The sequence below is a fragment of the Camelus dromedarius genome, chromosome 7 (genome assembly GCF_036321535.1).
Source record: "Camelus dromedarius isolate mCamDro1 chromosome 7, mCamDro1.pat, whole genome shotgun sequence".
NCBI classification, from domain to species: Eukaryota; Metazoa; Chordata; class Mammalia; order Artiodactyla; family Camelidae; genus Camelus; species Camelus dromedarius.
The window spans coordinates 22,690,408-22,707,576 of NC_087442.1; the positions used below are offsets into that span (position 1 = coordinate 22,690,408).

General features: G+C 38.0%; 1 protein-coding gene across 2 annotated transcripts in view; it reads left to right on the top strand.

The window, feature by feature from the left end:
- The window catches only part of GRM8 (glutamate metabotropic receptor 8), a 676,464-nt gene that overhangs the window by 579,808 nt on the left and 79,487 nt on the right, over positions 1–17,169 (top strand). For both annotated transcript variants that reach the window (XM_031455300.2, XM_064487381.1), the window contains exon 9: positions 9,175–10,110. In XM_031455300.2, coding sequence (XP_031311160.1) covers positions 9,175–10,110 — 936 coding nt within the window. The remainder of the gene's footprint in view (positions 1–9,174; positions 10,111–17,169) is intronic.

The window sequence follows — 17,169 nt, forward strand, 5'->3', positions numbered from 1 at the left end:
TGGGGAAATAAAAGCATGAAATAGCAGATCTGGATGAAATCCAGAGACGGTGGTTTTGCTTGTTGCTGTTGACAGATTTTTTTAACAGAGCAACTGTATTTAATTATAGGTAGAGACTGGGAACCTTCTTTCTAGTGCCGCCTCTCAGTCCTAAATCATGGTACATGCAGAGTTTCTGACTCTCTTTTACATTTTCTGCTCGCAAAACATTTTTACACGTATTAACTTGTTAGATCTTTCCAACATCCCTGTAAGGTATGTGTCAGAGGGTGTAGTCTCCCCAAAATCAGCTTCTCTGAAGGTATGGATGAAATAATCTAGAGACCACACAGAATCAGGAAAGAACAAGCTTACTACCATCCTATTCAAAACCCTAAATAGAGAGTAGCTATAAATTTGGAGTAGTAATAGATGTGTTTACCACATTGTGTTTAATGTCGTTCTCAATCATCAAATTCCTACTGAATCTTGGGTCTTCATACAGATTACAAGAGTTAAAAATCTGTCCTTGAGATTAACATGCTCTCAGTCTAGTGGGAAAAAAGACACGTGAACAGATAGTCACAATACGATACCAGAGAGTTATAATAAAACACATAATGAAATATAGTGAAATACAGGGGAGGGACATACTTTCCCATCAGGGACTCTTGATTTTCAAATCCTATCCTCAGAAAGTTTCACTGTGTCTTTTGGGCATCATGGACCACTTCCTCATTCCCGAAATTATCTATTTGGTTTCTTGGACCTTGGACTAGATTTCTTCCCTGGTTTCCATCTGGCCATGTTATTTTTCATCCTCCTTTACTATTCTTCCTGAGTCTGCTCCTTAAATTTTGTTCCTTCCGTGCCTCCATTTATGTCATCTTCCCTTCACACTTTCCATTGTTTCTCACGGTAAGAATTTTCTAATAAATATTCATAGTCTCAACTGCTTTGCATATGACTGCGTTTGAAATCTTTGCCGCAGGCAAACCTGACTCATGAACACAGCTCATGTGTTCATCTGATTCCTGAGCTTCTTGGCTAGGAAGCCTCACTGGGATTTTGAGCTCAGCAGGGCTCAGAGGGAACCAAGTCATGATTTATCTTTACCTTTCAAAACCAGTCATTCCCTTGCGTGCCCCTGTTCAGGGGAAGGACACCATCACCTGTTCACCGGTTCTTCCATACCTTCTTCATTCTTTCAACAAATATTTATTGATGCCTATTGGGAACAGTGGGAAAACAGACCAGGTTCTTACTCTCCTGAGGAAAATACATTTAAATTGGTGCTTAGCAAAGTATGGTTCACTAATTACATGACAGAAGTCTTGGAAGAAGAAGGGCTTATTTTAAAAATGCCAACTTGAGTTTCCATCCCAGACGTATTAAATTGTAATCTCTAAGACCTGGGACCCAGTGAGATGTATTTTGAGTAAACTCTTTAAGTGATCCTAAGGAACATAAGTTAAAATTTATAAAACTACTTATTTGGATAAAAAGAAAGTCAAACAAATAAATATGTAATTACATACTGTGAAAGTGCCATTGAGGAAGACGACAAGGTTTTGTGTGAGTGTATCCTGGGGGAGTGAGGAGGGTTGATACATGATTCTCCAGGAGTTAGACAGGGGCAAGACCAAGCCTGGCCATGTAGCTGGTGATCGATTAGACATGACGCTGAAGTAAGTGAGATGCTAAGGAAGACTCTCAAACACAAGTCTGGATGCCGTCCTTTGGTTCCTCTGTTTCCCTCACATCACCCTTTCCTTACTAGACCTTAAATCCATCCCATCTTCTTCAGCATCACTGCTTCTAATAGTTCACAGGCTCTTGTCTTGCCTGGAATTACAACATCATTTCCCTGATTCTTATCCTTGCTTCTGTATCACCCTTTTTCCTTATCTGTCACCACAGTGATCTCCAAAATTATATATATATAATTTGTATGTGTGTGTGTGTGTGTGTGTGTGTGTGTGTATTATCATGTCACATGTTTGGTTAAAAATCCTTTAATCACTCTCTATGGACTTGAGAGTAAAATCTGAACACCTGGTGCTGCTTACTGAGTCCTTCCTGTTCACTGCCGTTCTTTGGATTCCGGTTGCCATCACCTTCCATCTGGAATTCTGCAATAACCTCAGTGCGACTGGGGATTGACCTGTATCCAGTCTTGGGTTCCAGTCGTCTTCTCTCTATTCTGCAGCCCGAGGATTCTTCTAAACAATAAATCTCATCATCCTTGTCCTTGTTATAACCCTTCAGAGGAACCCTCAACTACCACTTTCAAGATACCATGCAAACTCCTCTCAATGGCTCACAAGGTTCTAGCATGATCTAGCACCTTCTCTATTCCCTAGCTTACCTTTACCCACTGCTTTAATCTATACTTTTGCTATTCTTTATACCTTTAGTGTCTTCAGTTTGTTATGGCTTCTTGCTCCTGGGTCATTTTTCTTTTTATATATACATATTTTTATTGATATAGTCAGCTTACAATGTTGTGTCAATTTCTAGTGTACAGCAAAATGCATAATGGAGACTGTCATTCTAAGTGAAGTAAGCCAGAAAGAGAAAGAAAAATACCACATGATATCATTTATATGTGGAATCTGGAAAAAAAAAAAAAAAGACAAATGAACTTATTTACGAAACAGAAACAGAAACAGACTCGCCCCTGGGTCTTAATGTCTTTTTTGCTTTTCTTGGTGCATTCTTGAGATCCCCTTCTTGGGTTTACCTCTTCTGCATCCTTCAGGTTGCTGTTCACACATCCCTGAAGCCTGGACTTGGTGGCCCTGCCGGATGCCCTTCCTGCAGAACCCTTTCCTCACCTCTTTTCTTTTTTAGGGAGTCTCATACTGAGCCGTGACTGGCTCTTTGCTTGTCTCTTTCCCTGCCTACTCTCTTTGGAGGCCAGGGACCATGTCTCGGTCACTGTTGAATTCCCCACACTGAACCTTGTGTCCAGAACAGAGTGGGCATGCAATATATGTTTTTTTCACCCAGCAAATGAGGACTGAATGTTCATACTTCCTGACTGTATCAACTTAGCATGCATGCTTTTTAAAAACAACAGCTTTATTGAGATAATTCTCGTGCTGTAAAATTTGCCATTTTAAAGTACATCATTCAGTGGGTTTTAGTATATTCAGAGTCGTGTATCCATCACCACTAATTTTAGACCATTTCCACCACCACCCTAGAAATCCTGTACCCTTGAGTAGTCACTCTCTATTCCTGTCTCTCCTTCGCCTCTGGCAGTCACCAATACAGCCTGTCTGTATTTCTTTCACTTAACCTATTTTCAAGGTTCACCCATTTTATAGCATATATAGCACTTTATTTCTTTTTAATATTTGGTTGAAAAGATAAAGCACATTTTGTTTATCCATTCATTAGTTAATGGACAGTTGGGTTGTTTCTGCTTTTTTGCTATAATGAATAATGCTGCTATGAACATTCATGTACAAGTTTTTGTGCGAACATATGTCTCCAGTTTTCTTAGACTGAAATTACTCAGGAGTGGAATTGGTAGGTCATATGGCAATTCTATGTTTAACTGTTCAAGAAAGTGCCAAGCTGTTGTCTAAAATAACCACACTATTTTACATTGCCACCAACAATGTAAAGGGTTTTAATTTCTCCACATCTTCAATAACACTTGATATTGTCTGTGTTTTTTATTATGACCATCCTAGTGGGTATTGTGGTTTTGATTTGCATTTCTCTGATGACTAATGCTGTTTGACATCTTTTCATGTGCATATTGGCCATTCATACTTCTTCTTTGGAGAAATGTCTCTTCATTTCTCTAGCTTATTTTTAATTGGATTATATGCCCTTTAACTGTTTAATTCTAAGAGTTTTAAAAAATTAATTCTGGATTCAAGTTCCTTATCAGATATGATTTGAAAATGTTTCTGCCCACTCTGTGGGTTGTATTTTCACTTGCCTAATGGCATCTGTTGAATCATAAAAGTCTTCAATATGGATGAAGTCCAATTTGTTTCTTTTTATGTTGTTGCTTATTCTTTGGAGTCATGTCTTGTCCCAGCATCACTGGTGAAAAGACTATTTTTTCTCCATTGAGTTTTCTTGTCATCCTGGTCAAAAATCAATTTACCATGCATTTAAGAGATTATTTCTGATCTCTCAATTTTATTTCACTGATTAGTCTATCTCTGTGCCAGGATCATGCTGCTTGAAAACTGTAGCTTTGTAGTAAGCTTTAAAATCAGGAAGTGTGACTCCTCCAACTTCACTCTTCACTTTCAAGGTTGTTTTGTCTGTCCTGGGTCCCTTATGTTTCCATGTGAATCTTAGGATCAACTTGTCAATTTCTGCAAAGAAGCCAGAGGAGATTTTGATAGGGATTATCTGTCGATCAATTTGGGGAGTATCTTCATCTTGGCTATGTTAAATTTTCTGATTTATGAACTTGAGGTTTCAGTTATTTAGATCTTCTTTAACTTTCTTTAAATGCTGTTTTGTAGTTTTTTAGTGGAAAACAACTTGCATTTAACTTGTTCTAAGAATTTTATTTTTTGATGCTATTGTAGGGGAAATTTTAACTTCGTTTTAAGTTGTCTTTTTAAATAGGAAGAGTACTTGCATTTTTAAAGGTTATGTAGATCTGTAATATCACGTAGAATTAAGACTTCAGTCTGGGGATCTTCTCACATATACCAGATTTTTAAAGGACGCTAAACCTACTCACCATTTTGAATAGGGGCAGAAAGCTTTGCACGACCCAAAGGAAGTGGATGAATATTAAGGAAGCAATATATAAATTTGTATGTAACTATATTTATATGTATGCATGTATAGGCTAATATATTGAGAAACTTTATTTTGAGTTCATTATCAAATTAATTGTGCAATGTACTCACTCATGTGTGAATCATACAATTCACAGTGATTCACAAAATATGATACCAAATTTTGACATCTTAAATATCTATGCCAATTAACTACACTTGTTAAACTTATTGATTACATGAAAATTAATGAGCAAATCTTTGAAAAAATGCCCAGTTCCACTGGAAATGTTTGCATATATAATCTGCTGTTACGTAAGTCAGATGAAGAGTTGGGTTTTTAAATACTGGAGTGGCAAGCTAGTCACCAAAATGATTATTAATACCATGCTTATTAATGGAGCAAGATGAAATGAGCTAATTAAGGATGGTGAGACTAGACATCAATTATCTTTAAGTGTTATATTTAAATTTTTCCTACGCATATAGTAATCATATTGATGAAGATGCCACTTAACACGTGGGAAAAATACCATAATAGAAGTATTAAATTGAGTGAGAATTTTGTAATGAATACTGGAAATGATTAATAATAGTGAGGCCTTTAATTGGGGAACATTCTTGAAGTCTTTTTTTCAGGAGTTATTAAAACTACACAGAAGAAAATTATTCTATAAAAGTAATGTCTATTAAAATAATTTATGAAGCATTACTCTAGGTTGATTGGTCTGGAAACATTAAATTTTAAGATGTAAGCATGCTCACTCAGGAAGGTTTGGTTGCTTGGTTGTTGGTGTGTTTGTCTGCAGCAATAATACAGTTTGACGGCAGAAACCAGTTGAAGGCTCACGTTCTGTGAAATGGATTGGATTGGAGCCTGTAGAAGGAATCACTGTTGGTGAACATTGTCAAGACGGGAACGGGCTATGGTTTTGTCTCTGGAAGGTCTGTCTATATAACTATCATCCATTTGTTAGACTATGCATTTTAAACAGAAAATATCCTAATATCAGAGTAATATCAAAGGAGAGGAAAATATATTTTAAAAATGCATTGATAAGGCTTCTCTTTATACTCATTATGAAAGGTGATATAATTTAATATAACAAAGCAAAAGAACTGAATGATCTTTGTTTATGCTTTACAGCATAGTTGTGAAAATTAGGCAGTTTAATTTACTCTCGAGTGGTGTTGTTTTTAATTTGACAACATATGTAACATAAATTATGTCTCAGACATTGATGTTATTTACAAGATCCTGATTCAAGTGTTTGCTATTTGTCCTTCCTTGAGGTGGAAGTTGGTTGGTATCCAGACTTCAGCTACAGCATCAAAATACAGTTATAACATAAATGGGTTCCTTGATGAAAATGAAGTTGTATGTATTTAACGTGCTTACTAAAACATACGTAATGTTTTCTCCATTATATCAAGAAACATCACATATATTGCTTGAATGTATTGTTTTTTACCTGAAGAAATTTTACAGCTATTAAAAATTGTGATATTTTTCATTATCTTATAACTTTATTTTTTATTTTTGAGAAACACTTTTCCACTAGTTCAGTATGCAGAAAACTGATCAAGAAAAATGTAATATTTAGCTTCTAATGATGAATATTTATCTTTTATAATGAGGTCTATCTAATATAGGTATATTTCTTTGTTAATAAGTCTTGTTTCCTTCTGGAAAATAAAATGAATTAAGAATTAAAGAATTAGACATGTGGTTAAACAAGCTGACCTTTAAGGTCTCTACCAAATTTGAAGTTTAATGTTTCTGAGATTTTTTTCTTTTTTTTGCTGGCTTTTTTTTTTTTAACAGTAACATTATAAATCTATAGAAGTCCCAAACAAAATGCAATTTTGGTTTTACAGTAATTAGCTTTGAAACATAACCTTCACAAAAAGTATTTTATTACTTTAGAAGAGTCCATTAGGGTATAAAATCAATGTTTTAGCCACTCAGTGGAGCATTTCATTTTTCTCAATATTTTTGAGAAGCCACTTTCAATTTAACTTTTTTTTTTCTTGCCTAATGGAATCTTATACATAAATAAAATCACTTTTCTAAATCATTAAAACCTAATAGTAAATTAACAGGTTTATGATAGATTGCTTTTCCTTTGTGATGAACAGACAAGGTAAATCTAATAGTCTTGAGTGCCCTTAGGACATGTGAAGTACCATCTACTTTCTCCTGGGAGGATGTTTGAAATTAAACATGCATGAATCCTCTACTCCACCTTGGGGAGATTTGACAGCCCTCTGCAAGTGTTGAACTTGGGAACTACAATTCTCTGCCCTCCACTCTTCACTCCACATTCAAGAAAGGGAAACATCCTTAAGCAATCAATCTATTCATGAGAATAATCTCAGTCACATAGTTCCCAAAGGTGGGCAACCTTAACAGTGATGATAGAATATTGCTGACACGAGACACTTTGGGGCATTTTGTGGTGTGAGGTAGCTGTCACTGCCTTCTCAGTGGATTCTCAGTAGACAACCATGCTGGTGGTGGTCACAGAACAAGTAGGTACACTTAATTTGAGCCGTGTTAGTTTTCTATTGCTCTGTCACAAATAACTCCATATTTAGCAGCTTAAGACAACAAGACACTTATTATCTCTCACAGTTTCTGCAGTGTGGAAATTCAGAAGCAGCTTAGTTGGGTGGTTCTAGCTCTGGGTCTCTCATGAGGTAGAGTCAACGTGTCAACGGGGGCTGCAGTCATCTGAAGACTTGACTGGGGCCAGACAATTCACTCTCCAGGCGGCTTCTCACATGCATGGCAAGTGGGTGCTGGTTGTTGGCAGGAGGTCTGTTCCTTTCCATAGGGCTGCTTGAGAGTTCTCATGACAGTCTGGTTATTTCCCTGGAGTGAGCAAACCAGGAGAGAGCAAGGCAGAAGCCAAAATGTCATTTATGACCTAGCCTCAGAAATTTCACGCAGTCTTTGCTGGAATATATTATTGTGTATATAGATCAGCCCTATGGAAAGTGGGGGAGGACTCCATCAGTGCATGAATTCCAGCAGGTCAAGTTATTTGAGGCCATCTTGGAGCCAGATTACCCAAGGATATGGTAATTTTTCTTTTGGGTTTTTAATGGAGCTGATCTGAGGAAAACAAGTTTTCATTTTGTTTTGTTTTGTTTTATTTAAACATAACTTCAGCTCTCATCTCTGTGACTCTTTGAGCAACATTTTATTTCCAGAACCCAGTACTTTCAAGATGGCCTCTTCTTCCTCAGGGGTACCCTTTCTGTTCTTCCTTCCTCACAGATTCAACAAATATCTGAGGACACATAGTATGTCAATCACTGTTTGTCCACATTGGTGAACAAAATCCCTCCCTTCATAGAGCTTACCTTTTATATAGTAGCTGCTTGTCATAAGTCATCTCCTAAAATCCATAACTTCCAGTTTGTCCTATTAGCCTTGTGTGGGATCTGGTGCTATTTCTATGTAGATAGTGTCAGAATTGATTTGACTTACAAGACACCGAGCTGGTGTCCAAGAATCGCTTGGTGGTATGGGAAACCCCCTCTTCCTACCACCTACATTGGAATTGGGTCCAGGACCTTTAGTAAAAAAAATTTAAGGTTAAGAGGTTAATGATTGGCTAAATTCCCTTAAAATGGCATTTTTTTGTGTGTTTTAATAGACGTATTCTGTGATCTAATTCAAGAGAGTAAGATAGAACTTTACGGCCCTGAAGCAGATACAAATCACAGCATAAGGACTTGCTCATTTGTACAAATTTCACTGTTTTAAGCCTACTTTAGTTCAATGGAAAACACTGCCATCGAGCTATCTCACTCAGCATGGTCTTTTTCACAATGTGGAAATGCAAGACTGGAGGGAAAAGTGTATTTCCACCTTAAACCAAAGCAAAAACGAGAATACAAGTATCACCATGAACACCTGAGGACTATCAGAAATTAAAATAGCTGGTTTTGCCATTTCCTTTCAAAACTGACGCAATGAGATTTGAATTCCCGCAAATATGGTGGAAAGACTTGGATCACCATTCGTATGTATGTTTATATCCCAGCCAGTATTTCAGGGATGCTGGCATTTATACCTGAGCGAAGTTCTAACACATTTTCCCATGGGACTTTTTTTTTTTTTTTTTTTAGTTTTAAACCTATTTGGGCCCATAAATCCTTCTCCCAATGTCAGATTGGTCAACAATGAGGAGGTAAATGGAAACTAACAACACTCATCAAGTTGATTATGTGAATGATTTATCGGCCCCAATTATTTAACACTTTCATAAAGTCAATATCAGGGAAAGAGACGCTGGGCTCTTACTATGGTAAACTGTGTTTGTACTGTCAGCATTCAGTGATTTATTACAAACCTGTGGCTAGGATTAGGATATTATAAATGGGGAAAAGTGGAAGCCTCATTAATATTTTATGCCCACAGGTGGAAGACATGCAGTGGGCTAATAGAGAACACACTCACCCGGCGTCTGTCTGCAGCCTGCCCTGTAAGCCCGGGGAGAGGAAGAAAACAGTGAAAGGAGTCCCTTGCTGCTGGCACTGCGAGCGCTGTGAAGGCTACAACTACCAGGTGGATGAGCTCTCCTGCGAACTCTGCCCTTTGGATCAGAGACCAAACATCAACCGCACTGGCTGCCAGCTCATCCCCATCATCAAACTCGAGTGGCATTCTCCCTGGGCTGTGGTGCCTGTGTTCGTTGCAATACTGGGAATCATTGCCACCACCTTTGTGATCGTGACCTTTGTCCGCTACAACGACACACCCATCGTGAGGGCTTCGGGACGCGAACTTAGTTACGTACTCCTAACGGGGATCTTTCTCTGCTATTCAATCACCTTTCTAATGATCGCAGCACCAGATACAATCATCTGCTCCTTCCGACGGATCTTCCTGGGACTTGGCATGTGTTTCAGTTATGCAGCCCTTCTTACCAAAACAAACCGAATCCACCGAATATTTGAGCAGGGGAAGAAATCTGTCACAGCGCCCAAGTTTATCAGTCCAGCATCCCAGCTGGTGATCACCTTCAGCCTCATCTCCATCCAGCTCCTGGGTGTGTGTGTCTGGTTTGTGGTGGACCCCCCGCACATCATCATTGACTATGGAGAACAGCGGACTCTAGACCCAGAGAACGCCAGGGGAGTGCTCAAGTGTGACATTTCTGACCTCTCGCTCATTTGCTCACTGGGGTACAGTATCCTCTTGATGGTCACTTGTACTGTTTATGCCATTAAAACGAGAGGAGTTCCAGAGACTTTCAACGAAGCCAAACCTATTGGATTTACCATGTACACCACCTGCATCATTTGGTTAGCTTTCATTCCCATCTTTTTTGGTACAGCCCAGTCAGCAGAAAAGGTAAGTGGCAAGAAATGCATTTGCCAGCCCTTTCCCTGAATTTAACTTCTTTCTTTAGGGTGCTTTCCCTTCTTCCTTTTTGGTTCACTTATATTCTCTCCAGAGGCGTCAATGTGTTGTTCAGTGTGTTATATTTATATATTCAAGGTCACTTTGCTCTGAATATATTGACGAAGACTGATTTTTCCATGAAAAACACTTTAATGTGTCCTCCTTAGCAAGGAGACAGAGAAGGAGAAGATTGACAGAGCTCACATCCCTTTCTAGATCTCTCCTCCCAGCTCTGTTATCAACTAATATATCTGTTCATTTCCAAATGTTGAAAGAGGAAGGCAGAAAGGGCAGACCTGATTCACGGGAGTGAGCTATTCCAGAGATACCCCAGTGTATGACAAATGCCTCCTTTCCCGATTCTCATGTGACTCTGGAAAAATACTGTCCTTAATATTGATGATGGTTTTAGTCATGGAAGTTTATAGAGTTTATAGCAAAACCGCAACAGTAAAAAGAAACTAAATGGCTCAGTTTAATCTGAGCCATCTTACTATTTCTCTTGAGCCCCCATTCTTATTCTTTTTCCACATGTGGAGGATGATGGTGAGAGATTAAATAAAACAGCAGTGGGCATTTATATAAGCAGTTTATAGTTTTTTAAAAGTTGAGGGTCAATTGAGTTTCCTGGAAAATTTTTCTGTTGTTCCTAATCTTCCATTAACTTTTCCACATAAAATCTTGCAAGTACAGAACATCTGTACATGAAAGACAGCATGTACTGAACTGAATGTGTGTAGTTCTTTGTATAGAAAAGCAGGGAACTAATTTTCACCGTGAGTTTCGAGGTTTGGGTGGTGTGATGGCAACAGCCAGCTTGTGAAACAAAGGCTGAAGGCATTCTGAAGGCATGGCCCCTCAGCCCTAATGTGCAAATGAGAAAGTTCTTCCCTCAGAATGAAGACTTAAAGATTGTCCCATCCTCCGTCATCAGAAGTCATGAGGAAGTCAAACATCCTGGGGGCAATCACATTTCCAAGATCCTAACATTCCAAGTGAGGTCCTGTATGACTCTAAAAATCCTAACGCATTCAGAGGAAAAAGTACCCAACAAACACTTGGAGAGCTTGTTAGTATGAGCATTTGTCCCTTACTAGATCAATGTAGCCATCAATTTTAAAAGACGAAAGATGTACGTCAGCCAACCTGCTGCCGAATAGAGCAAACTTGCCATGGGTTCCAGACCTGTGACCTTTCTTCACTTGTATGGCCTGATGGAAGTCCATGAATATTTTATGTTGGACCACGCACATGGCAGGAAAATTAAATAAGACAGTTTGGGGCTCTAAGCCTAATAACTAGAAAGCATTATATTTTGACACATGCAGATGGGAATGTATTAGGATCAAACTTGTGAATTTAACTTAGAAAGGAATGTGTCTGTCAGTTTATTAAGCCTCTTGTGACATGGTTAGTTGGACTAGCCAGGGAAAAACAGCATTTTTCAGAGTCTGGAAATGTCCACATTATGTGAATTATTAATAACATCAACTTAAGTGGTACTTTTGTGTTTGAACCTGGAGCTGTCTTTTTTAATATATTATTTTATCTGGAGAGGGCCTTAGGTAGTTTATTTTGCTTTCTTGTGGACGACACATATTTAACCAAAGAAAATCTCCAGAGCGCTGATATCCAACTTTGTTTTTCTTTTTCTTTCTCTTCTTTACATTTTATAAATGACGGCCTACTCTTACTTTTCATACTGTGACTTCCAAGGTTGTGGGGGAGCAAACGTAAGTGCTAATAAGATGTTATTTCTATTCTGAGAAGTGTTTCAGTGACTTGATTTTTAGGATAAGTAAAATCATGGTCCTGCATGTTCTTAGTAATTCAAATATGCATCATACTAAGGGTTTTTGTTTTCTGTTTGTTTGTTTTTTTAAGGTAATAGGAAAAAAAAATCACCATTGTCTCTCAGATCAGAAACTTGCAGAGTCACAGCTGCCCCCTTGAGGAGCAGTGATGGAGACAGTGAGAGTTTCAGGATGAAATGGACACAGAATGATGCCAGGGGCTAGAAGCTGTCCAGGGTTGCTGGGCCAGCGGGAGCTGTGTGTACATCAGAAAACCTTGTGTGTATTTATGGGTGTGGATCTTTCAGGGCCTCCAGACATACGACTGAACACTAGCCAGTGTTCTTTTTTCATTATTTAGCTTTGTGAAATCAAAATAAGTCAAAGAAGCACATTGTAAGACACATTTATAAAATATGTTAATTGGAGTTTATTTGTATTCATGAGATGATTGAATGTGGGAAAGACTGAAGAAATCAAGAAGAAACACTCATTCTAGGAATTTTCAGAACGTTGTAAAATGCTCAAATTATTTAATTAGTCTTGGAGTTGCTGAATTCAGACCAGCCCCAAATCAAGGGCTATTATATAATGAGTAGCTAAGATTTGCTACTAAAGGTTTTTTTTTTAATATAAGATACTTATGTGTCCCCCTTCACATTAAAATTCACTTCCTTCTGTTCCCTGTCAAAGTATCTTTAATTATTCAAAACAATGCACAAAATATTTGAACATGTTTATTTTTTCACGCTGCTAGAATTATTGACACAGATATTAAAAGTAAATAAAACTTTTATATCTCTAAAAGAAGGCTTTCCCTAAGTTTTATTGACTTTGGAGGACCAAAAGAGCTGGTCAGTCCTCTGCTCTCATTTATAATGCTCAGCCAGGGAACCGCACATTATCAGCTTGAAGTGTCTGTAACAGTCAGGTGCACACACACCTTTTAATTCAGCAGATCCTTATTGAGCATTGTGTCCTGCACTGTGTTAATTATTGAACTATGTCAGTCTGCTTCCCCCCGCCTTCCTTGTAAGGTTCAGCCTGGCTGCCTGCCGATGCTGCCCGACGCCACCAGCACCAGCAAGTGCCAGGTTCAAGGGCAGGGGGAGATCATGCTCAAGGGCAGGGGGAGATGGTGAGGAGTCAGGTCTGAGATGAGAAAGCAAACAAAAGATCCGTGCATCCTGTAACTATACCTCAGTGACATGGAATTTATAACATGGAAGAGAGCAAAAGAGCAAAATTTCTTCCAGTATGCATTTAATTATGTTTCCTAGAGCAATGTCTACAGAAGAAAATCCAACTAACCACACAGGTCTCTCTAAAATTACAAGAGAACTAGGAATAAAAAGTAAAATCACTTGAATAATTTAGACAGATGTTTTAGTAAACCTCCGAGTAAAGTCAAGTTATAAAGGGACATTTGCAGCATTTGTGAAGACAGGCAGCTCTCTACAGTGTAGCTTCATTCAGTGATAAAACACCGTTTAATTTCCCCACATTTTTTTTTCAGATTGCAAAATCAAGATGAATCACATTTTTTTCAATAGATTTGAATGACATTTCTTAGCTTTGTACCTACTGAATCATAGTATAAGCGCACTTTGTTTTTCCTATTAAAAACTGGTGTAAAGGAGGGGTGGACACCCCGAGGTATGGACAGGGACTAACGCGAACTTTCATAATTGGGTTGAAAAGACAAAAAATTAAAATATAATTAATGTAATAGTCAGGAAAAGAACCCCCAGGGGGATGGTTAGGGGCTATTAGGATGGCAGAAATCTCTTAAATACATATTTTATCCTCTCTAATTGGGTTCAGAAAACCTAGATAATCAGACAAAGGTTATGACACCGCCAAGCTCCAAGGAACACAGTGCTTCAGCCAGAGCATAGGATGGAAACAAAACACCCAGAAAACAGAAAACTCCAAATTGTCAAAAATCCCATATTCCTTCACCTTCACCTTCTAGATAAATCATGCAGCCTCTGTCTGGTAGCCTCCAGAAACCTAGAATTATCTTAGTCCCCTTCCTCTGCTCACACTTACTCCTTTATTTCCTCCTCTCACCTTCAGATATCATCCTTTATCAGCCCATGGATGGGAAGCAGTGTCTGTCTGACGTTTATCTGAATGAATATGTCTCTTAACATAGAGCCTTAACATGTAGCACATTCTCAATAAATGTCTATTGAGTGAGTAAATGGGGCTCCTTGCACAATAATGATATACTATATAATAACACAAATGCATTTTTATGATTTAGGTTAGACTCTGGCATAATGGGAACCTTATGTATTCATGTGATTATGATCCCCATTACAACTTTTTTTTTTTCTAAAAAAGTTTTCTCACTTGAATGATGGGCTAAATATAGCTCTTTTTAAAATTTCATCAATATCACTTATTCTGACGTAGGGTTGCTTGCTCAATATTTTGGGAGAAATGCAAAAAGGAATTCTTATGGTTGTCCCTCATTCTGTCTAAAATGCACAGATCAAAGGAGAATTGATGCTATTTTCCAGATGCTTTTGCCATGTCATCCCTCCCCCCTTTTTTCCCCTCTATCTGTGGATTTTAAGGGCAGACGAGTGTAGGGGTGCATAGGTGGATGAGCGGAGTAAGGAAGAGCATGAGCTCTGGAGGGGGAGGACTTGGGTTCAAATCCTGGCTCTGTCAGACTAGCTGAGAAGATGCAGTTAAATAACTAAATTTGTGCAGATAGCAATACCCTCCCTGGAGAATCCAAACTCAGATATAAAGCAACATAAAGTAATCGCCAGCCATCTGTGTCCAGCCCTGTTAACAAACTAAAGCAGACTTGAGTTCATAGCCATCTAGCGAAGGGCAGGAAGACAAAAAAAATCGTCTCGTGCCATCATGGTGTTTTTTGTATGAACAGATACGTTCATGGTAGTTTTGCTGAGAGTTACAAGATACGAGTCATGAGATATGGTTAACACATAATATGCAATCATTAAATATTGACCGTTACTACTTTTAGACTCTATTTCACGAGGGCAGGGATCTTATTTTATTTTGCTCACCATCATATCCTTGGCACTTAGCATAAAACTGGGCCCGGAATAGGTTCTCCAAAAGTATTTGTCTAATGATGGAATACATTCAGATTTATCCAGATAATTGCCTTCATTTCTTTAGCCGTTTGGATCATGTCTGTGGAGCACCCCAACTAGGAGTGATTTCTCAGACACAGGTTCTTGCCTGAAGGTGTGAATCATAGAGCTTACAGAAGTTAAAAAAGGAGACAAGACTCTGTAGGACTAGGAGAAAGAGGAGAGAGAGCCATTCCTGAGGCAATATACTTAGCAAAAAAATACTGGAAGAAGGGGAAGTGTCATCAGAAATCAGTTGCTGAAATATTTGGGTTAAAATGGAAACGTGAATAACTAACAAGAGTGATGAGAGGTAGTTCTGAAAACAATAATAAAATTACTGCTTTAAGGAATAATCCAGATGAGAAAAGAATAGCCTGAGAAACTGGGGTAAAAATGTCAATATAACCTAGACAGCAACAGAAGTCATTTTCAGAAGAGCTCAGAGCAACCATGACTGTCTTCTAATGTTTCCTTGTTCCCTTAGAAAGGAGAGTTGAAAGCAGTGATCAGTATCCGTCTTGAGTGTCCATAATTGTAAACCTTACAGTGTTTTCTTTTCATGTTCTCTCACAGTCATTTGAAGCTGATTCCTTTAAAGGTCTCACCATGTCCTAAGTTATAGAACTATCTCATGTATCACGGTAGATTGTGTCTGGGCAAGATTAATCGTACCAGACTGTTGTAATCAACTCTGGAAGGGAGAAAACAAAGGAAAAGGAAAAAAAAAAAACTGGAAAACAAAACATTTATATGGTCTCATTTATGTGGTCAGTCAAAATGATATGCTTGTGAAGATACAGAAGAAAAACAATGAAATTCAGGAGATTCTAGGGCATAGTGTAGGCAAGCCTGTTAAGTAGCTCTTCTAGGGAAGGATGCCTTAGGCAGGCTGATTCCTTTTTTTCCATTTGTGCTACATATTACTGCTGTCAGATATTACCAACTTCCACATTCAGGGCAATTCTTTGAGGGAGGCCAATCTTACTTGACAGCACAAAGAAATATTTGCTCAATGAACCTTGCTTCGCTTCCATGATCTCACTTTTTTGGGGCTTGGAGAAAACTGATCTGGGGCCACTTAATTTAAACATTTGGTTGTTAGTGAGATTGTGGTATTTACACATTCATCTCTCTCTCTCTCTGTGTCTATGGCTCTCTCTCTCTCTTTTAATTGAAATTGAGTTTACAAAGGATTTGAATTTTCTATGCCCAAGTTAACAATAAATTAATCAACTAGACAATTATATAGTCAACCTGGAATTTTGTCCTAGAGCTAACATATCTCACTAAAATGGTTTAGCTTTCATAATATGTTTGAAATGCTGGAAAACTAGATTTGATTAAGACTAAAATGTGAATATTTTCCAAGACATAGTGACCATGACTTTGGTCAAATACTGAGCAGGAGTGCCATACAAAGAGATTTAATTTTTTTTTCTATATAGACAGAACTTTAACGACACTCCAGACTGTTGATAGTACAGAATGCAGTGACTAATTTACTTATGTAACTTCAAATTGCATTTTCCATGATTCAGTAGATGCTTATATCTCATGGAGCACACAGGGTGCCAGGAAGAGCAGATTGCAAGCAAATAGTTCCTTTTGGCTGTAACCATATATACATTTTTATGCTGGGAAATTAAAAAAAAAATCTCTAAATGCAGTATCACATGGATTAGTACAAACCACTCCAAAGTGTAGAGAAATTTTTAACCAAATATTAGTATAAATTCCAGGCTATTTAAAATGAATGCAAAGCAGATTTATTTGCATCATTAAAAGAAATGTAAGAAAATACTTAGTTTGTCTTCTGGTTTAAGATACGGGCTGGCACAAACATACATAGCTATTCCTTCTATGGTAATAACAAAAAGTAGTCTATTAACTATGCAATAGTGTTGTGTTTAATTTTGAAAGTATCTACCTTAAGTTAAAAGTATTTTATTGCTAAAAAACAATTGCTAACCATCACTCGAGCCTTTAGGAAATCATATTTTTGGCAGGGTCTTGCCTCCATGTTGATGACTGCTGGCTGATCAGGGTGGTGGCTGCTGAAGGGTGGAGTAGCTGTGGGGATTTCTCAAAGTAAA